Source organism: Monodon monoceros, unplaced genomic scaffold (genome assembly GCF_005190385.1).
Source record: "Monodon monoceros isolate NGI ecotype Baffin Bay Population unplaced genomic scaffold, NGI_Narwhal_1 Super_Scaffold_12, whole genome shotgun sequence".
NCBI lineage: Eukaryota > Metazoa > Chordata > Mammalia > Artiodactyla > Monodontidae > Monodon > Monodon monoceros.
In genome coordinates this window covers 151,720,566-151,745,781 of record NW_021703768.1, presented here as the reverse complement: position 1 = coordinate 151,745,781, position 25,216 = coordinate 151,720,566, and the positions used below count along the sequence as shown (strand labels likewise).

The following is a 25,216-nucleotide window of genomic DNA, read 5'->3' as shown; positions in this document are numbered from 1 at the left end:
CGTGAGCTTGGACATTAGCGGACCAGGATTCAAATTCAGCTTTGTGTGAGCTGCATGAAGCTATTACCTTTATGAGCCTCAGAAAATTGTGAATAATAAAGGTATTCTTTGTGAGCACTGGATGAGATATCACATGTAATGTGCTTGGCATATAAATGTTAATTCCTTCCTCCTTCCATTTGAGAACTGAGAGGTCTTCATAACTGAGACCTTGGTGAGGTCAGTCAAGCACATTTGCTTGAATTGGGTTTCCTGGGGATGATAATTCTCTGTGGAGTTCATCATGCCCAGTGCACACATCTGGGAGCACCTTTCCCCTTTGCAACACTGACACATTGTCACCCAACCAACAAGGCTAAAAGAGGAATAGAAAACCACCCTGCACCCTCTTGCCCCGTTGGTAGGAATGTAAACTGATACAGCCACTGTGGAGAACAGTATGGAGGTTCCTTAAAAAACTAAAAATAGAATTACCATATGACCCAGCAATCCCACTACTGGACATACACCCTGAGAAAACCATAATTCAAAATGACACATGTACCCCAAAGTTCATTGCAGCACTATTTACAATAGCCAGGACATGGAACAATCTAAACGTCCAACGACAGATGAATGGATAAAGATGTGGTAAATATATACAATGGAATATTACTCAGCCATAAAAAGGAATGAAATTGGGTCATTTGTAGAGATGTGGATGTACCTAGAGTCTGTCATACAGAGGGAAGTAAGTCAGAAAGAGAAAAACAAATATCGTATATTAACGCATATATGTGGAATCTAGATAAATGGTACAGATGAACCTATTTCCAGGGCAGGAATAGAGACGCAGGCGTAGAGAATGGACATGTGGACACAGTGGGGGAAGGGGAGGGTGGGATGAATTGGGAGATTAGGATTGACATATATACACTACCGTGTGTAAAACAGATAGCTAGTGGGAACCTGCTGTATAGCACAGGGAGCTCAGCTCGGTGCTCTGTGACGACCTAGATGGGTGGGATGGGGGTGGGTGGCAGGGAGGTCCAAGAGGGAGGGGATATATGTATACATTGTACAGCAGAAACTAACACAACATTGTAAAGCAATTATACTCCAATAAAACAAAAAAAATACTAAGATTGAAAAAGAAAAGAAAACCACCCTGCAGAGCCCTGCCAGCTGTGTGTTCAGAGGAGCTCTGCTCTCACAGCCTCACGTGCCACTTGGGGAGGGCTCCCTAGAGAGGGCCAGAACTTCTACTGCAGGACCTAGGGGGAGGGAGAAGGCGGGGGAGGGTTTGGGGTGAGAAATGGTACAGCAAAGTGGTGGACAGTAAGGCAAAGCTGACAGTAGCCACCAGTCCTAAAGCTCAGGAGGGACTATCTTTTCTCAAGAAATTCCAAAGTGCAAACATTTAAAAGGTCAATTTTTGGTTACATTGTGCAAACAAACTTTGCTTATTTTCAAATTATTTTTTGTTGCTTATATAACTATTCTCATTGTTCAACTGATATATTTTTCTATTTGTGAAATTATTTGGGGTCTAAGTTTAGTATGGATTGCATCCTACCTTTTCTTATTAAAATACTAAGTTTTTTAAAAGCTACTTGTTTTTTATGTAACGACTGCACTTGGTTACAGGGTTAAAAGGTCAGTTTTCAGCTGGCTTAACTGCTTTGTGCTGGCAAGGCCACAAGCAGGCTTCTAAAGTTCCACTTTCTGGCCTGTTTGGCCACCACAAAAATGACGAGACTAATTGACAAATTAGTTGCCTTTGTCAATCCTATAATCAAAGGCAACTAATTTGTAACAATGATCTAATTAATATTCATCCAGTGTTCCAAGACAGGGTACATGAAGTAAGTCAGAGGTACAAGATCCACCCCAGTCTAGGCCTGCTCGCCTCCCCAGCGTTACAGTCCATTAATCCTCTAGAGTTAACTGCAAACCGGGCGCCTACTCAGATCTCTCCCCCACCACACCCCGAAGTCTCAACCCCAGTGTTCATGCTGTCTTCCCTCTCAGCTCCCGCCAGCTGTCTCCGCCATGCCTTGCGTGGGCGTGATGCCATGCGGCGGTAGGAACTACAAGGAAAACAGAGGGTTAGGGGATACCGTTGGGAGGTCGGCGGGAACTGCAATTTTAGATACTTTGGTCAGGAGAACCTCTCCCGTGGTAAACATCTGAGCAGATTCCTGCGGGAAGGGTGGGAGCGAGCCACCGGCTCTCTGGGGAACAGCGGTCTAGACCGAGGCAATTAGTGAGTGAGTGGGTCCATCCCTTGCCAGGAAAGAGAAAGCAGAGTGTGAAAAATCGTGCTGGAACGAAGGAATCGTTAGCAGTGTCAGGCTTTACCTTAACCTTGGCACCTAGGTTACACCAGCCAGGACCAGTTCAGGACCCGGGACCTGACCGGACTAGGCACTGCCTAAGGGATCAGATTCTAAGGAGGTTTGGAATCACACCGAGCAGACTTCCCATTCTTCCAGTCCGGTCGCAGACCCCGCGCTTTAGGCAAGGATCCTGTCGCCTTAAATGTGGTCATGACCCTACAGGTACAGCCTCCTCCTCCTCCTCTTCCTCCCGCCGCCTATTCTGCGACGCCGAACTCTCAGAAGAGCCCAAGCCTGGGTCCCAATGCCTCCTCACCTCCTCCAGGCCCCGAATCCCTCAGGGCTCCGCCCCTTGCCTCCTGAACCCTCTGATTCCGGCCCTAATCCACTCCGCCCCGCCCCGCCCCAGTTATGGGAGTGGCCCCGCCCCTACGGCCGAGACCCCGCCCCTCCGTGCTGTATATTTAAGAAGCTGAGCGTCAAGAATTGGTCAGAGTCGGAGACCTGAGTTCCTAATTGGTTATGGTGTACTGCCTGCTTCCCGCAGAGCGGCATGACCCGGAAGTGGTTCCTGAAGCGCCGGCCGCGTGGATTAGTACTTTGGGCACTCGGTTGCCGCGGTCGCTGCCATGACCAAAATAAAGGCAGATCCAGACGGGCCGGAGGCTCAGGCGGACGCGTGCTGCGGAGAGCGCACTTACCATGAGCTGCTGGTGAATCTGAACCCCATCGCCCAGCCTCTGGCTTCTCGCCGCCTCACGCGGAAGCTCTACAAATGCATCAAGAAAGGTGCGGCGGGACTTTCCTGGTGGTCCAATGGTTAAGACTCTGCGCTTCCAGTGGAGGGGGCATGGGTTCGACCCCTAGGTGGGGAAGTTACGCAAGCCGCGTGGCGTCTTCAAAAAAAAAAAAAAAGGTACGGGTGGACGCCGGGGTGAGTCGGGGGACAGGGCGCGGGTGGCGGTCGGAGGTCCCCTCGACCGACTCTTCTGTCGTTGCAGCCGTAAAGCAGAAGCAGATTCGGCGCGGGGTGAAGGAAGTTCAGAAATTTATCAACAAAGGCGAGAAAGGGTAAGAACCCCCTCCCGCCAGATTTTGCATTTCTAAACGATGACGAAGGTATCCCTGCTACTTAGTAGGTAGTCGGTAAAAGAGCTATGACTCCCCCTCATGTGCAGAAGGTAAATTCCCTTCCGTACAAATGCTGATACATCACTTACACGAGCGCAAAGGGACAACATGGGGAAAGTGAATTCCAGGGGAAGCGAATCGTATAAGCCAGCTCACTTAGGGTAGATCCCAGCTTCATTCATTCAGCGACTATTTACTGACTCCTCTTTTTCAGGCACTATACTATGGCGAGACAATGACAGTAATCAAATACACACAAAATTACAAGAGTCATAGGTAACCATAAAGGAAAAGTACAGGGTGCAGTGAGAATGACTTCATTATCCTACATCTTTTCTTTCTGGCATTTATCAGAACCTGAAACTTATTTGCATTTTTATTCCCTGTATCTCCCACTAGGGCCAGAAAGTAAGCTCTTTGAGAATAGGAAAAAGCCTCTCACTGCTTTACTTTCAGAAGTGTCTGGTACATTGTAGGTGCTCCAGAGATAAATAATGCTGGGGGGATTTGATGCTCTATGGAGTCTGACCTAGGTGGGGTAGCTGAGGTCTGAAGATATAGGAATTAGTTTGTGGGCTGGGGGGGGAGGGGAGACATTCTGCCAGAAGAAAGTGGATTTCAGGGCAGAAGAGGGTAGTAGTGGACAGAAGTGCTAACTTCGCATGGGGTTTTTGTAAGCCATGGTAAGTTTAGTTTTTGTACTCAGAGCTTTGGAGGCCACTGAGGGGTAAAGCCAGGGAGTGACATAATTATGTTTACACCTTAAGATTTTTCTGGCAACTTTGGAAAGGATCAGAGGTGGAAGAATAGATGGGGAAATTGAGATAGGAGGCTACTGTGGCATAGAAGAGGCGAGGGCAATTTTTGATTGGGTTAATGATGACGAGATGGAAAGAATTAAAGTGGATGGATGAGAGGACTTTCCGATATGGAGTGAAGAGGTGTGGATTCCAGGCGAATGGACAGAGGGCACACTCACTGAAATAGTGAATAGTGGAGGGAGCTGGGTTTGTATGGGAAGATCATGAGTTTGGTTTTAGACAAGTTTTTGAGGTGCCTTTTAGACATATGAACCGTCTCCCTAGCAGAAATGTCAAACAGGCAGGTGGCTATAAGGGTTTGCAGTTTGGGAGAGGGTCAGGCTGGAGAGAATAGATTTGGGAGTTGTCAACACATAGTTGGTGCTTGAAGCCTTGGTTATGGATGGGGTCAGCTGGGGAGAAAGTACTGACAGGGCAGCCAAGGACCAGGCTGTGGGAACAGCAGCATTTAAAGGCTACTGAGGAATTCCCTGGCGGTCCAGCAGTTAGGACTCCGTGCTTCCACTGCAGGGGGCCCAGGGTTCGATCCCTGGTTGGGGAACTAAGATCCCGCAAGCCGTGCGGCACGGCCAATAAAATAAAATGAAGGCTACTCAAAGGAAGAGGAGCCTGCAGAGGAGGAGAGTATATGAGGCAAAAGGAAAACTAGGAGTGTGGATGCAGTGCTTTGAACCAAGAGCTTTTTCCTTGTGTTTTCCTCTCACTCCCCACGGGAACAGACTCTTCCCTCTGTGTCATCAGGGCTGCTGAGGCCCTTGTCCCAGAACCCCAACACTTTGCCAGCTAAGAGCCCTAGCTGGGGATTCTCTGGCAAGCTTTCATTGGATCTGGTTCCCTGTCACTCTTGGGAATGATCCTGGAAGCACTCAAGGCCCTTAAATGTGACTAGTTTTTCTAGCCGTCTTGTCTTCCCCATCCCCATCCTGGACTCCAAAGCCATCCCTGGCTCCCCAGCAATAGCCAGCCCCTGTGTATCTGGTATCCTTCTGATTCTCTTGACCTTAAATGCTTTCCCTGTCTCCAGCCCCTCCCCGGGCTGCCTGACATGTTCATCATTCAGCTTTCCTCTCAAGTATCATTTCCTGATTCATTTTTTGATCTTCCAAGGAGAGCTGAGCTGTTACTCCTTGGCATCTCTCTCATACCTCATCTGTCCCAGCGCGATATGCTTTGTCACACTTGGTGGCATTTACTTGTTGCCAAGCAATAGAGATTACCTCCCCAGAGGAATGCACTCACCAAACCAACCTGCATGAATTTCTAAAGGTTGGGAGACACACATTAATAATTGGACTCTTTGAGGTCATGGGGCATTTTACCCATCTCTGTACCCCCAAGGCCCAGCTCAGAGGCAACACTTACGACTGAAAGAGGGAACAAGCAAGCTGGAAATGACAGTGGTTTCTCTTATTTCAGGATCATGGTTTTGGCAGGAGACACATTACCCATTGAGGTATACTGCCATCTCCCAGTTATGTGTGAAGATCGGAATTTGCCGTACGTCTATATCCCCTCTAAGACGGTAAGGAGCACGTGTGCCCGATCTTGGTCAGCACGGGAGGGAGGGTGTCTGGGATCAGGTATGTGGCAGCAGGCCATAGTGGGAAGGAGCATGAGCTTTGGAGTTAAGACAGGCCTGGATGGATTCTTGGCTCTGCTGCTTCCTAGACGAGGGACTGCACATAAGTTACCTCTCTGCACTTCCATTTCTTTCTTGTAAAATGGGATCCCCTTCTCCATGGACTATGGGAATGAAACAGAAGGTGAACTTGGATATGTAAGTCCTATTAGGTGGGTACAGTTTCAGAGGGGATGTTCTAGGGACCTGAAGCTGTCCTTACCCTTACACAGCAGAGGCCAGGTCTGGGGTCCAGGGAGTGGGGGATGGCAGGGACCTGGAAAGCATAGGCACTGCCCAAGGGGACAGCCCCTGCTGGGCTGGAGCCCTTTCACAGTTGCCATGTGAAACTGTAGGCCCAGTGTTGCTGGACCACAACTCGAAAGTTTGCTGAGTTTAAATGGTGGCAAAATGTTAACATTGACTGACTAACACATGTCTTAACATTGACACTAGCACTAGTCTGTGGGCTGGATTAGGCTGGTGGATCATCAGTTTGTGACTCCCTGGTATACAGGTTGTGCGGCCTTCTTTCCAAACAGCCCTTCTATTTCCTTCTCTGCAGGACCTGGGTGCAGCCGCCGGCTCTAAGCGCCCCACCTGTGTGATAATGGTCAAGCCCCATGAGGAATACCAGGAGGCCTATGACGAGTGCCTGGAGGAGGTACAGGCCCTGCCCCCGCCCATGTGAAGGACTTAGGCAGCAACCTGGGCACCTGCTCCAGAAGCTGTTGCATTGGCAGCGCACCAGCTGGCAGCCCTCCTGCTGCCCACATTCATGGCATCTCTGTGGTACCCTGAGGCACGTGTTCTTCCCAGGTGGCTCCAACAGCTACTTCACGGCAGCAAAGCCAGCATCTTCTCCATCAGTGCTATTTTCTGTTGAGCTTCAATGAAGATGACGTGGGAGAAGTAAATGCTAAAACTAAAATGTGCTGAGTCTGTGGGTGTTTTTTTAAGCAGCAGCTACTGGTGGGGCTGAGGAGTTGGTGGGGAGGAAAGAGCAGAAGCAGCCTTTCTCCTCAGAGGACCCGAGGACTTCAAGAATGTTCAGCGCTAGTGCTTGGCCACCAGAGCCAGTGCTAGACTCAAGCTGAGAACGGACCCTAGTGCCCACCCTGAGCTTTCCACTCCCGCTTCCAGAGTAGCTGGGAGCTGCAGGGCGAGCCAGCTGAGCCCAGGCCCCACTTCACCTAAGCCTGTAGCTCCTATGTCGGGGACACCCCCATTCCTCTTTTCTTTTTCCCCAAGAGACTTAAATGCCACTGGGAAGCTGACAGAAGCAATGTACCCACCCACACAGTAAATTTTAAATAGGTATATGAAGTTAATTGCAGAACCCCAGGCCATCTCTCCTGCTTGGCATAATGGCCCCATAACCTAATCCCTTCAAACATTTTAGACTTACGGTGCCTTCCTGTTTTCAAAGGCCCAGCACAGGACCCAGTACACACAGCAGCCAAGCTTCAGGCACCCTGGAATAAACTGGAAGGACCTTGGGCTTGAGGGTTGGATCTGGTTTAAACTCCAAGCTCTCTTCTTGATAAGCTGTGAGCCTTTTTGAGCAAGTCATTTCATCTTCCTACATCCCTTCACACTCATCTCTAATAAGGAGGTAATACGATTTTATATGTGTATATGTAAAAGCACCTTGCCCAGGGTCTGCCATCTCCTAGCTTTTTCTCCCAGTCAGATGCAGGTTGGGTTCTTTCGACTGGGCTCTGTGGCTGCCATGCTCCCAACCAGCAGCAATAGTTAGGCCATGTCCAGTACCTGTGCGCAGTGGGCACGTGGTAATTCTTTGCCAGTGAAGCTAAAGGTGGGCAAAGTAAGGAGAAGGCCTGTGAATATATTTGCTCAAAGTTATAAAACAACGGCATTCAGTTCTATCCCAGACTATTTACAGTGGGAAATTGATGCATACAGTTGTGAGGCTGTACAGTGGGAGGAATGGACACAAGCCTTGGTGTGGCAGTAAGAGACCTGGCTGAGGGCAGGATGGAGGACATCTGCTGTGCCCGCCAAGTCCTTTGCTTCTCTGTCAGTTGCTACTAAGTCAACAGCAAATATAATGAAGGGGAGACAGAGCAGGAGTACAGAGGCAAGAGTCTCCCTGCCCTTAGAGCCAAGGAGCCAGCTGCCAGATGTAGGCTGCTTCATCTCCCTCCTTGGTCTCTGCCACAGGGCCACTCCAGCCCCTGCCTGTGGTGGCACTCCTCAGCCAGTTGCTCTGAAATGAACCACAGTCCACAGAAGCCAACCACCCCCACGGAGACAGACCAAGGCTCATGGGTGAAAAACCTCTTTCAGCAAAGTTCTTCCCAGGCAGGAATCAGAATATGATGCGTTTCCCATCTGCTGGGTTCTGCTCCATGGGACAGTAGGGACACTTCAGCCTACAAAGGGAGGAGAGCCAAGAATGTCTCAGGGGGCCAGCCAGCAGAAGGATCAAGCCAAGGTGGAGCAGAGCACATGGAACTTACTTTCCTCCGTTAATGAGCTTGTTGAGTGCATCTCGGGAGATGACATGGCCACAAATGAGCTTGATGGGAGGGTTGGAATCCGACGTCTGCTGGCGGAGGATGGGGCACGCGAACACTGAGTGGTACCAGCACTTCATACCTAGTTCGATCTCAATCTGGGGAGGCCAGCAGAGGTGTGAGTCCCACTTCCCATGGCGGCTGTCCTCCCCAGCGCCTCCTGCTGTACCTCCCCCTGCCAGGCCTCACCGGTAACTCATCCTTGTGACTCCAGACCCCAGTGCACTGCCTCTGCTCGATCACAGCTTTAATGTTCATCAGCACTGGCAGCGCCACACAGCCAGAGGCAAAGCTGCAGAACAAAGAGCAGGGGCTGGAGTGACCCTGACCAAGAACCCAGCAGACAGACAGAAGGACCAGCACATTGTTGGAATGTGACTTGGGACAAGGTTTCAAAGTGGCACTTGATCAAACCGGTACTTAAAAATCTCTCAGGTAACACATAAAGCCACATATGTAGTCATGCGTCCAACTCTAAAAAGTCATTCTAATGCACCCCAAATTTGAGAATCTATAATAAACACAAAAGGAAAATCCAGGGGACAGATAATCTGTTCATCCCAAGCACTGATAAGTCCTTTGTGTGACAGGGACAACGATGTTTGGAAGGGCCCCATCCTGCCTGTCTACCCCATTCCGTTGTCACAGTGCACCTCTGTAACTGCAGTCAACCAGGGCACTTAGATACGGGAAAAAGCAGATTCAGTCCTCACAAGGATTGGGCGGGGGGTGGGGAGCCGACTGGCTGGAGCCTTGGGTACCAAACGCCTACAACACGCAGGGCAGTTGTGCGCAACAGAACCGTCCTAAGGCACCGGTGTTCCCACTGGGAAAGACTGTTCTATAACCAGAGTCTGTGGTAACGAATTGGAGGGTGGAGCCTATCACAGTGGGGCAAGGCGTGAGATTCCACAGCCAGCCTAAATAAAATACACCACTGTGGTGCGGTATGTGGTGGGGTCAGGTCCAGGTGACCTTTAGTCCCTGTGAGGCCCTAGGAGCCTGTTTTCTCATGTAAAATGAGGATAACAGTACCTCTAGCTCCTTGGTTCGTTGTGAAGCCATGAGAAGAATATTAACTATAAAGGAGTCTTCTGAGTGAAAGCTCTCAGCACATGTGACTCAGCCACTCAAGTCTCCCTGAAGGGAAGTCGTGTTTGAGAGATGAGGTGGCAAGAAGGCCAGGCTGTCAGAGTGTCTTGTGATAATCCAGGGGTGAGGTGCAGGAGACACAGACCTCACTCAAGAGACCTTATAAAATGGGAACCTTGGGCTTCCCTGGTGGCGCAGTGGTTGGGAGTCCGCCTGCCGATGCAGGGGACACGGGTTCGTGCCCGGGTCCGGGAGGATCCCACATGCCGCGGAGCAGCTGGGCCCGTGAGCCATGGCCGCTGAGCCTGCGCGTCCGGAGCCTGTGCTCCGCAACGGGAGAGGTCACAGCAGTGAGAGACCCACGTACCACAAAAAAAAAAAAAAAAAAAAAAAAAAAAAAAAAAAGGGAACCTTGACCCTGCCATTGACCTTGTGGTGATCCCAGGCCACAACTCTTTCTAAATCTGTTTCTCCAACTGTAGAAAGAAAGGTAATTCCTATCTGGAAGAATGACTAAGACAGCCAGTTTAGGTCTGTGAAGGCACGAAGCACCATCCCTGGACGTGGCAGGGCCTTGGCAAATTGGGTTTCCCTCAACCCTCCCACTTGTGCTGCCCCCACAGGGCTGGCTGTACCTGACGCTGAGGGGTGACTCCACAGAAAGGCCCAACAGGGAACAAGCATCGCGCGTAAAGGTCTCACAGATCTCGGCCCAATGGCTGTTGTCCAGGAGGTGGCAGTAGGGTGACTTCTCCAAGCCCAGCCGCAGGTATACCAGACTGCCCATCATCACCTGGATCTCTACAAGGCAAGGGGGAATCAGGGTACAAGGAGGCAGCCTTTTCCCAGGGTTCCGCATCCAGCCCTGTGGTGGCAGGGCTGCAGAGGCAGTATGAGCCCCATGGCTCCCAGGCCCGAGACCTGACAAAATGGGGGTTAAAATGCCCTCTGGCAAAACCAGTTTTCCCTAAAATCCAGTGAGGAAGTGGGGTCTCAGGCCTGCTTCTGTGGCAATCATGACCCCACAGCATGAGGTAGGGAGGGGTTTCAGTTTCCTTCCCATCCTTTCAGCTGCATCAAGGAGTGAGCTCAGGCCAGCGCTCATGTCTCTATTCTCCAACACTAGCTAATCCCCCCACCCCCCGCCTTTTTTTTTTTTGGCCACACCTTGCGGCATGAGGGATCTTAGTTCCCTGACCAGGGATCAAACCCATGCCCCATGCAATGAAAGTGTGACGTCCTAACCACTGGACTCCAAGGGAATTCCCTAATCTCCCTTTTTAAAAAGCTTTCAGGAGGCAGCAGTATCTAGCTAAGATTTCATAACATTGCTGGGTTTTCATGTTGTTTATCTCTAAATAAAATGTGAAGTAATAAATGTGAGGGGAGCTAAAGAAAAAAGTTACTAGTAGTCGGGTGGTTACTAATTGTGAACATCTGGAAGGTGAGGCTCAAACAACTGAGGTTTGGAATTCCTACTGTGAGGCAGAGCAGCATGAGGGCACGCGTGTCGTGGGCAGGCCTGGTGAGCTCTGGGTGGGGGTGTGGCACGTGGCTGGGGACCAGAGGTGGTGTGAGATGAAGCTAGGAGGGTATGGCAGAGGCGGTGAGGAAGGGCCTTGAGTTTGTAGTTCACCTGGGCGACAGTTGGGGAGGGGTTCCGGTAACATGCAGCCCCACGTGGGGCAGGGACGGGCAATCCCAGACGTGATGTCCTCCAGAGCCCAGCACTGCCCACCCTGGAACTCGGGGCACGTACCCCGCTGGTGAAGCCGAGCAAAGGGCTGGAAGTGCCGGGCGTAGCTGAGGGCCTCCAGCTGCTTCTCAGGACCACCTGCCAGGAGGCGGATGAAGTGCAGTCGGTGCAGCTTGAACTCCAGGGAGCTGTTGAGCTCGAGCAGACGCTGCCTGTGGGAGACGGCCCATCTGGGAAGAAAGGGGCCAGCTGAGTGTGGAGCTGGTGGGGCGAGAGAAGGGGCCCTGGAAAAGCCTCCAAGAGCCTATGTGAGGCCCGTGAGACAGAGCTGGAGACGTGTCAAGTATGCTGAGTGAGGTGAAGAGCACAGACAAGCCCTGTCCCCCACGGGCCCACCCAAGGGCCAACGTACTCCAATGCTGGCCCTAGGTCTTGTTCATGCAGAGCTTCCAGGATTCGATTCAACTCCAGGAAAGGCTGCTTGAAATCCAAATCCACATTCAGTGTTGATTCCTAGAGGGAGGGAGAACAATTCAGCACTGGAGGACAGCGTTTCCAAAATTCTCTGCTCTACACCTAATAAAACCTCATCCACCAAAGACAAGCTAGAGAGGGCCAGGTTTTACATGAGAAGCCATGGTCTCTTGCCAGGCACCTGGACCCCTCTTATTCCCAGTTCAGTTCTGGGAGGCTGAGTGCTACATGCTGGCCTCCCAGAGAGCAGACTGCAAACCCCACCCCATCTGCTGGGGTACTAGAGACCCACACTGAGTAGCATGGAGAGAAAATTATTCCTTTTCAATCCCCCTAATTACATTAAGGGAAAGTATCCTTTATTTTCACTTCTAGTGTGTCTTTAACACCTAACAAGTGCTACTTTGTCATTTTACTAATCTTCCTTTTTAAGAAAGGGATTACCAGGCACTCAGACCTCTGGCTGGCAACCAACTCTACCTAGAAATTAGTAACTTCACTTTTCATTGTATATATATATATTTTATATTTTAAAATTTATTTTATTTTATTTATTTTATTTGTGGCTGCGTTGGGTCTGTTGCTGCACATGGGCTTTTCTCTACTTGAGGCGAGTAGGGGCTACTCTTGGTTGTGGTGCGTGGGCTTCTCATTGCAGCTTCTCTTGTTGCAGAGCACAGGCTCTAGGTGCGCGGGCTTCAGTAGTTGTGGCATGCGGGCTCAGTAGTTGTGCCTCACGGACTCTAGAGCACAGGCTCAGTAGTTGTGGCGCACGGGCTTAGTTGCTCCGCAGCATGTGGGATCTTCCCGGACCAGGGCTTGAACCCATGTCCCCTGCATTGGCAGGCGGATTCTTAACCACTGCGCCACCAGGGAAGCCCCCCATTGTGTGTGTGTGTGTGTGTGTGTGTGTGTGTGTGTGTATATATTTTTTTTTTTGTTTTTTTTTTTTTTGCGGTACGCGGGCCTCTCACTGCTGTGGCCCCTCCCGCTGCGGAACACAGGCTCCGGACGCGCAGGCTCAGCGGCCACGGCTCACGGGCCCAGCCGCTCTGCGGCATGTGGGATCTTCCCAGACCGGGCACAAACCCGCATCCCCTACATCGGCAGGCGGACCCTCAACCACTGCGCCACCAGGGAAGCCCCATTGTATATATTTTTATAGCTACTCTCTTTTTATATCAGGGGCACTGATTTCTAAAATTTATTTAAAGAAGCAACAAAAGCAAAAAATAAAAAGCAGGACTACATCAAACTAAATTAAAAGCTTCTGCACAGCAAAGGAAACCATCAACAAAATGAAAAGGCAACCTACCAAACGGGAGAAAATATTTGCAAATTGTGTATCTGATAAGGGACTAATATCCAAAATATATAAAAACTCATATAACTCAATAGCAAAAAAAAAACCCTTAAAAAATGGAGAGAAGATCTGAATAGACATTTTTCCAAAGGAGACATCAAAATGGCCAACAGGCACATGAAAAGATTCTCTACCTCAATCATCAGGGCAGAGCAATGCAAATCAACATCACAGTGAGCCATCACCTTGCACTTGTTAGAATGGTTATTATCAAAAAGATAAGAAATAACAAGTGTTGGCAAGGATGTGGAGAAAAAGGAAACTTCGTGCACCTTTGGTGGGAATGTAGATTGGTGCAGCCACTATGGATAACAGTATGGCTCAAAAGATTAAAAATAGAGCTACCATATGATCCAGCAATTCCACTTCTGGGTACTTATCCAAAGAAAATAAAAACACTAACTTGAAAAGATATCTGCACCCCCATATTCATCACAGCATTATTTACAATAGCCAAGATAAGGAAACAACGTAAGTGCCCATCAATGGATGAATGGATAAAGAAGATGGGGTGTGTGTGTGTGTGTGTGTGTGTGTGTGTGTGTGTGTGTGTAAAATGAAATATTATTCAGCCATTAAAAAAGTAGGAAAATCCTATCATTTGTGGTAACATGGATGGACCATTATGCTAAATGAAATATGTCAGACAGAGAAAGACAAATACCATATGAACTCATATGTGGAATCTAAAAGTTTTTTTAAGAAAACCAAGCTCATAAATACAGAGAACAGATTGGTGGTTACCAGAGGTGCAGGGTAGGGTGTGGGAGAAATGGGTGAACTGTTTTTGTTTTTTTTTAGTTTTAATAAATTAAATACAATTTTTAAAATAGCTATTAACCCATTTAAGGAAAGAATGCATCAACAGAAAGGAGCTGGTCTACAATGGAAGCAAAGTTAAGGGGCGATCTTAGAGGAAACATTGGACTTCCCATGTGCAGTCCAGAGGGGAGGATGCCCTGCCAGGCCAACTGTCCACTGGAAACAGGTCTCTGGGAAGAGGTATCCCTATCAGACAATCAGAGCTGATGACATACATATTTGAGTCATGTAAATAAGCCGACCTGTCTGGATACAAGAAAAAAATAATAACGGGGTCCTAATATAAAGAAAACTACCAAGTAGAAAGCAGAACAGGCAGGTACCAGTGCCTTCCCAGCGGGCTCGTTACCTGGCACAGCTCCTCAGCAACACTGAGCATGCCCTGCTGGTACAGGTGCTCCAAGATGGCCATCTGCAGGATCTGCTGCTGCTTCTCCCGAGAGTCCCACACTGTGTCGGAGACTACACCGCAAATCTCAGAGTCAAAGTTCTGACGAGGATAAGAGACAGGGCCCTGTGACTCAGGGTCTCACTTCTCACACTGGCTTCCTGAGAAGCCCTGCTACACACTAGCAGCAGGTGTTCCCGCCCCCAGTCCGGGGCCACCCACATGCTCACCCTGTCAATGGCTTTGCCCACTCGGGAGACACTGCTGTGAATGTCCTTGTGGTCTGAAGCCAGTTTCTGCACGGTGTCTTTTATCTTCCGGCAGCACTGAGACATCACCAGGGAGAGGGTGGCTGAGAGAGGGGTCCCCTGGAGGGCTGCAGAGAAACACTGGCAATGAGTCAGGACACAGAGGAGAAGACCTTGTCCCTGCCTCCTTATTCTAAATGCCAGCATGGAGGCCGGGAAGCAGCCCTGAACTCCAAAGTGAAAGCTTCTACTACAGGTCCTGCCACTTTTTAACTACATGACTTGGAATTGGTCAAGTGGGACAAGCCGGTTCATCTCTCAGAGTCTTCATTTCCTCATCTGCAAAATGGGGGTGATAGCACTGGCCTTGTAGGTTGCTGTGAAATGAAGATGATTTGGCACTTACTGTGGGCAAGTATTTGGTTTTAGCTCATTTAATCCTCACCACCATTCTATGCAGTGGGCACTGTTAGTATCTTGTTCTACAGCTGAGGAAGCTGAGGCAGTAACTTGCCAGATGTCACAGCAGTGATCTGAAGCCCAGGCTCCTCACCACCACCCAGATGGCTCCTTATTATCTTGAGGGAGATACCCTGTGGGAAGGCTTTGAACCATAAAGTATTGTCCCCATGTTAATGCCTCTAACTAACCCAGAGGACACCAGGCAGGCCAGGGTCCTCCAGGGAAGCACAAGGACATTTCTGGCTCAGGATGCCAGGTTTACAGCGGTTTCCACCCCCTATGGCTGGATGAGCCACACGAACTACCAAGAGCAAGTGGGGCTCAGAATAGAGAGGGCAGGCAGGGCACGGGTCCCTTCTTCCAGCCCAGCATCTATGTCCCTTCTTTAGATGGCAGCACCTCGGTTCAGGGAAGAAAACACAACCCAGGGAAGGGAACGTGACCCAATAGGGCCAGGGAGTGTCTCAAGCTCCGAGACCAGAAGCCCTGGAAGAGAGAAGCATTCTGCCAGGTTGCTAAACAAACAAAAGTGAACTGGAGTTGCTGGAGCACCATGGCCACCTCAGGGGAGCACTGCTCTGAGAATGAAGCCAGTGTAGATTGAAGGTATCACATGAGCACTTAGATCCAACTGGGCTGGACCTTTCAGTTACCTGAATCTATAAATCCAGCAACCATACCCCCTTTGTTTGTTTAAGCTAGTCTGAACTAGGTTTCTGTCACCTGTAACTGAATGAGTCCTGACAAATACAAACAGGAGGTGGTGGCTGGGCCTACTCCTACTAGGATGGCTATAACCAAAAAGACAGGTGATAGTAAGTGTTGGTGAGGATGTGAGGAAATTGGAACCCTCATACATTGCTGGTGGGAATATAAAATGTTGCAGGTACTTTGGAAAACAGTGTGCCAAACAGTGTGCACACAAAACAGTGTGCCGACATTTTCTTCAAAAAGTTGAACAGAGAGTTACCATATGACCCAGCACATAAAAAAATAATGAAGTACATGGTACAATAGGGATGAACCTTGAAAACACGCTAAGTGAAAGAATATAAAAGGCCACATATTATATGATTCCGTTTATATGAACTGTCCAGAATAGGTAAGTCCATAGAGAGAAAGTAGATTAGTGGTTGCCAGGGGCTGGGGGAGAAGGAGAAATGGAGTGATTATTAATGGGTGGGGGATTCTTTTTAGAGAGATGAAAATGTTCTGTAATTGGATAGTGGTAAAGACTGTACAATTCTGGAAATATACTAAAAACCCACTAAATTGTACACTTTAAAAGGGTGAATTTTAATGTGAATTATAGCTCAATCAAAAAAAAAGGACATAGGAACTAGGGGTTACCTCTGGTCAAATCTAAGACAATTTGATCATCAAAATAAATAATAACGGTAATGGATTATAACCCATTGAATAATATAAGAATTTATGGGTTATGAACTTGGAAGGAAGGAAGGAAGGAAGGAAGGAAGGAAGGAAGGAAGGAAGGGGGGAAGGAAGGAAGAAAGAAGGAAGGGAAAGCTCCTTTCTTATAGTTAAATGCCAACTAATAAGTGTATAGGGAATGATAGACCAGGAAAAATCACCCATGTTGCAACTAACTTTGTAATGATTGGTTCACGCAAGAATCATCAATGAATGCTAAAACCAGTGGGCAGAGTCCGATAAAACACAGGAAATTTATATAGTCTCAAAGTACCTCCCCACAAATTACTTATTGATTAACTCTAAAGAAAGAAATATTAACCTTAGGGTGTAGGAACCTGGCAGACACCATCTTAACCAAAGATCTTGATCAAAGTTAACATCACCCATAATGGAACAAGCTGATACCTTGTACCTCCTGATGTGATGCACTGAGAAACACATCACTTCTGAAGTACTCTTGCCCAAAATGCAAAAAAATAATAAGGAAACAGCAAACAAATCCAAATCGAGAGACGTTCTGCAAAATCACTGGCTTTAATGTTTCCAAAATGTCAATGTCATGAAAGGCAAAGGCAGGTGGAGGAAATGTCCCAGATTTAAAAAACTAAAGATTAGACACAAGAAACTAAGTGCAATGCTTGATCTTGGATTGGATCCTGGACTGGAAAATAAAATTTAAATGTTTTACAAAAATTATTGGATAGTGGCAAATTGAAATATGAGCTATATTCATTAGGTCATAATATTAATGTCTAACTTCTTGATTTTAATAATTATACTGTACTTACGTAAAAGAATGCCCTTGATCTTAGGACATACACACCAAAGGATTAGCTGTGTGATATCTGCAGCTTACTTTCTAATGGTTTTAAAAGTAAGAATATGCAAGAAAACTGATAAAGCAAATACGGCAACATACTAGCAATTGGTGAATCTTGGTGAAGGGTATATATGAGCTCTTTATACTGCTCTTAGGACTTTTCTGTAAACTTGAAATTATCTTAAAGTGTCTTAAAGATTCAAAATAGAAAAGCAAATTGAAAACAAAACGTAAATGAAAATAATCTCAGGTAAATTAATAATTTCTGTTGGGCTTTTTGAAATAGCTCAGAGACTTCCATTGTTCCCCTTCGAAGAGGCCTAGGGATCCATGTATCAATGCCCTAACCATCGTCCTTCCAGAACCCTATTATCAAGCAGCCTTGGGGTCTCCTAGGCCCCAAGGGAGGCAGGTGTGGGGCTCTAGTGGGGGGACACCCACCTGCGCTGGCCAGCTCAGCCCGCAGCTGGCCCACGTAGTGCAGCAGCTCCTCCAGGCTCTGCTCACAGTGCTGCCCATAGGTCAGGAACTTCTGCAGGACCTTGTCCACCTCTCTCTCCACACTTGCACACTGCTCCATGGCAGCCACTGTGTCAGGCCCCACCTGGGCCAGAGGGGCACAGTGAGGAGGGCTCCCAGATCCCACCTCACCATTCCCATATCATGTATCAATGCTTAGAAATTCCCAGCTTAACATATCTGTACACAGCTTCCATCACCTCCAGCCAGGGTGCCCACTGGAGGTGCAGGTAGGCATGAGGACGGGTCTTCTGAATCATGGTAAGAAAATTACTCTGTTTTCAACTCTTCATTAGAATCCTTGTTCATCTCTTTTTTAAATTTTTTTTGGCTGTGCCACAGCATGCAGGGATCTTAGTTCCCCGACCAGGGATCGAACCCATGACCCCTGCAGTGGAATCGCGGAGTCTTAACCACTAGACCACCAGGAAACTCCCCTCATCTCTTTTTTAATCGGAAAAGAGAGCAGGCCTTGCAGAGCCCTCAGCAGGCAATACTATCTATGCTATCTAAGTAGAAATCCATACATACATCGCATATTCTAATGTTCATGTATTTTCATATGTTCATTATGGCCACCTCTTCACTTAGTGGACTTGGTTTTCCATGTACTATAGTGATAGAAGCCATGAAGGCAGTCCTTGTATGGCTGATGCTTGAAAGCACAGCCTATGGAACAAATGCTGACCACAATGGCCTGAGAGGCCTTGCCCACCACTCCTACCTCAGCCTCCCTGCCACTTGCCCACAGACAGGCAGCTCATATTCCCTTGTTCCTTCACAGCTCCGTGCCTTGGTATGCTCTCCATCACCCCTCACTTCCTGGACTACTTGAGAATCTGGCCCATCCTTTCCAAGGCAGCTAAGAGGTCATCTCCTTCTGCAGCTGTCCCTAGCCTGCTCTCACCTGGCTCCCTCCACTCTCACTTGGCACCCTTCTATTTCAGTTTTGATCACTGGGTAACGATCTGTTTGAGGGCTTGCCTCCCCCACTAGACTAGAACATCTCTTGTTGTAAAACTCTTCCTCCTTATGGTACCATTGAAGAAAGTTGACTTTTCTTGTCCCACCTTTCCTACCACTAAGGTCCCATTCCTAAGTCCCTTCAACACTGGGCCACTGCTCCCCTCCATTTCAGAGCAGCCTTTGACACTGAACACATGGACAATCCTTAAAATGTTGGTGATAGAGTTGATTTCGCTCCCCATCTTTCCATCTATGGGATTTAAAGTGAGAGGGCTCTGTCAAATGCATCTCTCAAACGTTCAAATCTAGCCAGTTGTTCATTCTCTCAAAGAAGGGTACAGAGTAACATCACAAAGAGAATTCTGTGTCCAAAGTGACCATCGGGATTCTCCCAGTCTCACCAGCCTCTCTTCCCATTCCAACCAGTACTGTTAGCCCTGGCCCCATCATCTTGGCCCAACCTGTAGCCACTATCTCCTTGTCAGACAGGGGATGAGTAATGGAGAAATGGTACCCAGGGCCTTGAGATGTATTTATGCCCTCCCTCCTATGGTTGACACTATCACAGTAGAATTTGTTAATCATGGTATCTAGAAGACATGCCCCCCTTTTCATGCCCCCTGAGGAAATACCCTATAACTGGAATATAACAACTACAGGCAAAATATAACAGGGATACCTGTTGGAAATAATATAATAATAATTATTGCTATGAATAGTTAATATTTTATAGGGGCTTATGATGTGACAGGTGCTGTTCTAATGACTTGGCATGCATTAATTCACTTAATTCTTACAAAAGCACTATGAGGTAGGTACAATTATTAGACCTACTTTACGGATGAGAAAATGAAACTCAGATTAAATAAATTGCTCAAGGTTACATAGCTGGGAGGTAGAGGACCTGGAACCGAAGCTGGGCAGTCTGGCTCCAGGCTCCAGAGCCCTTCTCTGAAGCACAGTCCTCTCTGGACCAGCTTAACAGGCCACCATCTCACCAGGAAAGGAAAGCAGCCAATATTTGTGGTTGGAATGAGTGTACAGCAATGATTAATGATGACAAGAAACAGGAAAGTAACCACAGAGCCTGTGAGAGGATCAGCTAGGAAAGATGGCAGTACAAAAGAATGTTTGCTAAGAGTGGGAACCAGAATCACAATTTACTGAAAATAAACACAGCTCAAGAAAGGTTACAACCTCACCAAGGTCAAACACTATGGCCCTGTCAGACATCAACTAATACCAGGATTATCAAAGGGAAGCCCAAGTCAGCATCTTGAAATTGTATTAAAAAGCTGAGGGAGGAGATGGGTACAAGAATTTTCATCCCAGTGCTGTGTTGTGGCAGGGAGTTTGAGACAACCCAGGGGCCTACGGGAAGTGATAAGTCAAGTAAAATGTGGGAGATGCACCTATGGAAACCTGGGTAGCACTGAGAAACCATGTTCCAGATATACCCACAGCAACATCAGTAAGATCCCAAAACACGGTGCTGAAGGGGAAAAAAAGAAACAAAATGAAGTCCAGGCAGAATACCACTTATGTTTTTAAAAAATATATGCATACAACCAAGGACACACGCAAATAAAAGGATATGTACCAAACACATCAGAGTGGTTTGCTGCAGTTGGGTGGGGGGGGAGGGAATGGGGAAAATGGGGATAAAAGGGAATATGTAAATAAATGCAAAGGAGAAAAAGGGCCTGTGTGGACCAGTTAAATGTACACTGAACTGATAAATGTGATTACCTCGATAAATTTTTTTTTTATAAAATAAACGAGATGGGAAAACAGAACTGCTTGCAGGTATTCCATCCGAAAAGCCCAAGAGGCCAATTCGGCCTGTCCAGGGTTAGCCACTCTCCCTTAATCACAGCCAGTCATCTTCACCAGGCATGAGGATGGATGAGTGTGAGTTTGTCTTCAGGATTAATCCAGGGAGTTTCATTTCCATTATCCTAAGCCCTCCTCCCCAAGGTCTCACATGGACAGAAATTATCTACCAGGGTGATCACCCCAATACAGCACATCAGATCCTGTCACCCCTTTACGCATCACTGCCACGGTTTGACATAACATGCCCTTTGCAATTGTACATTCACTTCCTTTGCACAAGCTATTCCTGTGTATAGAGTGCCCTCCATGCTTCTCTGCACGGAGAACACAAGATGCTGTTTAATCATGAAGCCCATGAAGCTCTCAATGAAATCTCCCTGCCTCCTCCTCTGCTTCACAAACCAAACCTCTGTCAAGGGCGCCTATACCACACACATCTGAGTTCTCAGCACTGCGGCACAGTAACCTGCCTATTCACACGTCTGTCTCCCCGCACTAGACTGAGCTGCTCAGGGCTGGAGTCCAATCTCATCCTCTGTCCCCTCAGTGCCCAGCCCAGGGCCTAGTCCACAGGGGGTACATCCATTTCCTAACTAGGGGGCCCTGAGCTCAAACTTGTCTCAGTTGGGCAGGAAGAGACATGAGTGAAATACTGAAATCCCCACCAAGGCATGCATAGGGGTTTTGTCCCCAGTCTTCAACATCCTAACACAAGAGGGCCCCTTCTGGGGCCAGGGGAGAAGAAGGGAAGTTTGCATAAATCACAGAAAGGTCCCCTTTGCCTGACACAGAACTGGACAGCCTCCACCGACCCAACACTTAATCTTTTCACCCCCCATCTCTATCCAGTCTTCACCTGACACAGCACTCCTCTGCTTAAAACCCAATAGATTTCCACATACTCAGAATAAGTATGGGAGATGGGTCTACAAGGCTCTATGTGAGTCAACTCCCAACCACCTCTCCAACTTCATCTCCTACCACTCTCTTCCTTAATGGCCATATTCCAACCACACTAGTTTTCGTAATATTTCTTGAACATCAGTTTATTTCTACCTCAGGGCTTTTTCCCTCTGCCTGAACACTCTTTCAGATCTCCCTATGACTGGGTCCTTGTTAGGGTTTCAAACGCATTTCTTCAGAGATGCTCTCCTAGACCACGGTATCTAATGCTGCCCCCTCTGCCCTACCCCGTACCTATTAGTCTATCATATCACCCTGTTCCTTTTCTTCATTGCACATCTTTATTTCAAGTTTCAAATCTTTCTTCTGTCATTAACCAAACATGGAAGGAGGAAAAAGCCCACCAATCTTCTTGGACTACAGCCCCTGCTGGTAGTTTCACCTGCATTAGCATGCATATTACTGGCAAACTCCTACTCATCCTTCAAAAGACCTTAGTCGAATGCCCTGCCTGGCTCCCACGTCCGCAACGGGTTACCTCCGGCTCGGCAGGGTCGCAATAGGATGGGACGTGTGAGTTCGAGCCACTCCCCAGGTAGGGGCGGCTCCCCGAAGGGTCTCTGAGAATGTAGGAGTCCAACTCCCGGCCCTGGCCGACGTCTGAGGAGAAAACAAACCCAAGGGCGGGCTGGTGAGGGGGCTTAGTCCCGAGGCTTTACAGAAGACCCGGGGCCTGGGAGCCGGCGTAGCCGAGCAGCCGCCCACCGCGCTCCGCCCTTTGACAGCACCTCCCGGCAGGGAAGCCACCCGGCTCTCACCTGGTACCGCAGCCCGGGCCCTGGTTTCCGGCGCCGCTGTCAACGGAACCGGAACCTGCGACAGTTGCTCCGAGGCTCCGGATTCGCCCACTCGCGGCTCCGCGGAGGGGTGGCCGAGCCTCCCCCTCCTGCGCACGAGTGGAGTCGCCCGCAGGGTCAGGGCGGCAGCTGGAAACCGCACCTCCGACCGTCGGGGGGCTGCGCCCGGGCTCCCCTGGGAGCCCGAGGCCGCCGGCCCGGCCCCGACTCTGCACGTCTGATGGGAGGAATCGGAGCGACCCACTCGCTGGCTAGCGGGGGTGCGCGCGGCGGCTCCGCGCTCAGAAGCCCTAGACCAGCAATAACTGTGCCTCCCCCGGTCCGTGCCCTCCCACCCTCATTCAAAGTAAAGACAATACCGAACAACACAATGCATGTAAGGTCCAACAGTTAGGCTTTCTCCTGATGGCTCCTTGATGCCCTTTTTGAAACATCAAGTGATGTTTAAAAGAGAAGTCCCCTTTTTTCTACCCCAGCCCTGCTGCTCCCCTAAGTCCATACTTAACACACTGGGCAACTAAATTCTGCTGCGAGGTACTCGGCCCTGCCCTGCTGCCCTAAATTGGTCGCTCTCCTTCCAGTATGGAGGGGAGACAGGGGTTGCACAACCGCCCTAAGGAGGAAGGGTAAGAGTTAGGAAGGAGGTGAGAGGAGATGGTGACCCCAAGCCCAGGCCAGGGCTGAGTTCACGACCCTCTAAGGCCCCCTTGCTCTGCAGGGAAGGGGCAGAGAAGCCTCCCGCCCCCTCCTCAGGCTTCAGGGACTTGGACTAGAAACAGCCCAAGAAAAAAGACTCGGTCTCTTTTTCCCTGACTTTAGCTTCCTTTTAGGGCCAGTCTCATTCCAGGGCATCTTACCCTACAACCCTCCATACCTCCTCCCCACCTCCACAAAACACCCTTGCACAATCCAGCCCTGTTTTCCTTATAATATTTGACTTTAAATTATCTTGAGCGTTTATTTGTTTATTCTGTCTTCCTGCCCCTAACCTCCTCCCCTCCCCCCCCTCCCTTTTAGGATAAAAGCTCCATTGGGGCCAGGAGTTTGTACTCACCACTGCTGTAGCCCCAACACTATGTGCTTGGAACACAGTAGCTGCGCAGAAATAGTCTGAAGTAGCCGATATCCTCCGTTTATGAATGGGGAAACCCCGGTTTCAAACCTGATGAAACACGCAAGGAAGAGGGCGTTCCACAGCCCGTGCAGCAGCCCACGGGAGCGAAGAGGCCTGTCCGTGCACGGTGAGCCTGGGTGGTCCTGGCCCAGGCGGGAGTTGTGGGGGTCGGAGGGTTGAGTGAACCTTGCCTGGGGCCACAGTCCGAGGTTGAGGCTGCGTCCAAGCCAGCAGGACCTCACAGGGTTTCACGAACGCCCCAGGCTTCCCCACTTCCTCTGGGGAAGCCTGCCTCTCAGCTACACTGGGTGTGAGCAAAGCCTAGCTTCTGCCAGAACTTAGAATGCCCAGCTCATACGTCAGGCTCCTTCACCTCTGTCTGTCATTGTTTCCCCCAGTATGTGGCTCTTCTTACATCATGGTTTCGTTACTTTTCAGGTTGCACCATGTTTTCTTACATGGCTGATTTTGTCAATCTTTCCTTGTTGGGATTGTGTGGTTTTGTTTTGTTTTATTTTGTTGGAGGGTGGCTGCTTCAAAGCAGAAAAACTTAGCTATTCTCCACTAACTCAATAACAGTCTTTTTACTTTCGCTAGTTTCCTAGGATTTGATTTTTAAAATTTAATCCCCAATGCATGTCCATTTTATTTTGCAGGGGGTGGTGTAAAATATGACTTATTTTTTTCCCATATTTTTGTCCAGTTATCCCTGCTTAAAAAATAATCTTCATTACCCTCTCATTTGGAAGCCCGTTACCATAATATTAAGATTTTTCTACAAAATGAAATCTATTTCTTGCTCTTCATTCTTCCCACTGAGGCATAGTTTTATTTTTATACGAATGTCATATTGTTTTACTCACTACTTTGTAATATGTTCTAATATGTGGTGGGATTAAACAATGCTCACAAAAAGGGCAAAAAAGAAAAACAAACACAAGGTTATTGAGAAAGCAGATCATTGGTTGCCTGAGGGTGGGGTAGAATGGCTGACTACAGAGGTACATGGGGATTTGGGGGGGATGATGGAACTATTTTGTATCTTGGCTATTCCGTAGGGCTGGTTGTACAATTCTCTGTACTATCAAAGCAGTGAATTTTCCTGTATGTAAATTATACCTTAAAAATGGCAGGGGTGGGCTTCCCTGGTGGCGCAGTGGTTGGGAGTCCGCCTGCCGATGCAGGGGACACGGGTTCGTGACCCGGTCCGGGAAGATCCCACATGCCGCGGAGCGGCTGCGGCCGTGAGCCATGGCCGCTGAGCCTGCGCGTCCGGAGCCTGTGCTCCACGACGGGAGAGGCCACAACAGTGAGAGGCCCGCGTACTGCAAAAAAAAAAATGGCAGGGGTTAGGGAGGCCAGTACACAAAGAGCATACTAGATAACAAAGAAGGAAGGGAGGGAGGGAGGGAGGGAGGGAGGGAGGGAAGAAAAGTTCTTGATAGAGAGGACAAGCCCTGCAGTGCTCTCCTGAAAAACAGCCTTCCTTGCCTCCCAGAGTGTGTCCAGGAAGGCCAGGCTAGGAAAAGATGAACCTCCCCTGATAGCTGGGGGGATGGGGGGGCAACAGCGGGTAGCGCAGCCACCACCTGCCTTCTGCAGAACCTGGGAGCATCAGGGCTCAACATCAGTTCAAGTTGCCCGCTCAGGCTCTGCTCTTCCTTCCACCCTCCAGGTGGCTCCCAACCAGTCTCCTGTTTCTCCCTACCCGTGCCACTCCTTGCAAAGCTTTGGTTCAGGCCAGGAGCAGCTATATCATTTGCAGGCCCCAAAGCAAAATGAAAATGCGAGGCC

The 25,216-nt window shown here is 48.8% G+C and overlaps 2 protein-coding genes across 4 annotated transcripts; one reads left to right on the top strand and one right to left on the bottom strand.

Annotated features, from left to right (window-relative positions):
* The first annotated feature begins 2,884 nt into the window (after positions 1-2,884).
* On the top strand, positions 2,885-6,823 carry NHP2 (NHP2 ribonucleoprotein). Of its 2 annotated transcripts, XM_029215863.1 has the most exons (4): positions 2,885-3,107; positions 3,320-3,389; positions 5,687-5,792; positions 6,454-6,823. In XM_029215863.1, exons 1-4 carry the CDS (start codon positions 2,948-2,950, stop codon positions 6,577-6,579), a joined length of 462 nt encoding a protein of 153 aa, XP_029071696.1. In that variant the 5' UTR covers positions 2,885-2,947; the 3' UTR covers positions 6,580-6,823. The 2 variants fall into 2 exon arrangements, with proteins under 2 accessions (XP_029071696.1, XP_029071695.1); XM_029215862.1 differs by lacking the exon at positions 6,454-6,823 and having other exon boundaries at positions 5,687-6,442.
* A 656-nt stretch (positions 6,824-7,479) lies between these two features.
* RMND5B (required for meiotic nuclear division 5 homolog B) lies at positions 7,480-22,529 on the bottom strand. Of its 2 annotated transcripts, XM_029218793.1 has the most exons (11): positions 22,270-22,330; positions 21,990-22,111; positions 17,669-17,831; positions 14,494-14,639; positions 14,225-14,365; positions 11,629-11,729; positions 11,280-11,446; positions 10,156-10,321; positions 8,618-8,720; positions 8,372-8,526; positions 7,718-8,284 (listed from the first exon to the last, which is right to left on the bottom strand). In XM_029218793.1, the coding sequence occupies exons 3-11, from the start codon at positions 17,805-17,807 to the stop codon at positions 8,221-8,223; spliced, it is 1,182 nt and encodes a 393-aa protein (XP_029074626.1). In that variant the 5' UTR covers positions 17,808-17,831; positions 21,990-22,111; positions 22,270-22,330; the 3' UTR covers positions 7,718-8,220. The 2 variants fall into 2 exon arrangements, with proteins under 2 accessions (XP_029074627.1, XP_029074626.1); XM_029218794.1 differs by lacking the exon at positions 17,669-17,831 and having other exon boundaries at positions 7,480-8,284; positions 22,270-22,529.
* Between the last annotated feature and the right edge of the window lie 2,687 nt (positions 22,530-25,216).

What these genes read in the sequence shown, in the direction of transcription:
- RMND5B (XM_029218793.1), bottom strand. Translation starts at nt 17,807, where the DNA reads ATGGAGCAGTGTGCAAGTGTGGAGAGAGAGGTGGACAAGGTCCTGCAG. An exon ending in GAGTCACCCCTCAGCGTCAG is followed by an intron (nt 8,721 to 10,155) that starts GTACAGCCAGCC and finishes TTTGTTCTGCAG; the next exon opens with CTTTGCCTCTGGCTGTGTGG. An exon ending in GTCACAAGGATGAGTTACCG is followed by an intron (nt 8,527 to 8,617) that starts GTGAGGCCTGGC and finishes TGGCCTCCCCAG; the next exon opens with ATTGAGATCGAACTAGGTAT.
- NHP2 (XM_029215862.1), top strand. Translation starts at nt 2,948, where the DNA reads ATGACCAAAATAAAGGCAGATCCAGACGGGCCGGAGGCTCAGGCGGAC. An exon ending in CTACAAATGCATCAAGAAAG is followed by an intron (nt 3,108 to 3,319) that starts GTGCGGCGGGAC and finishes CTGTCGTTGCAG; the next exon opens with CCGTAAAGCAGAAGCAGATT. An exon ending in ATCAACAAAGGCGAGAAAGG is followed by an intron (nt 3,390 to 5,686) that starts GTAAGAACCCCC and finishes CTCTTATTTCAG; the next exon opens with GATCATGGTTTTGGCAGGAG.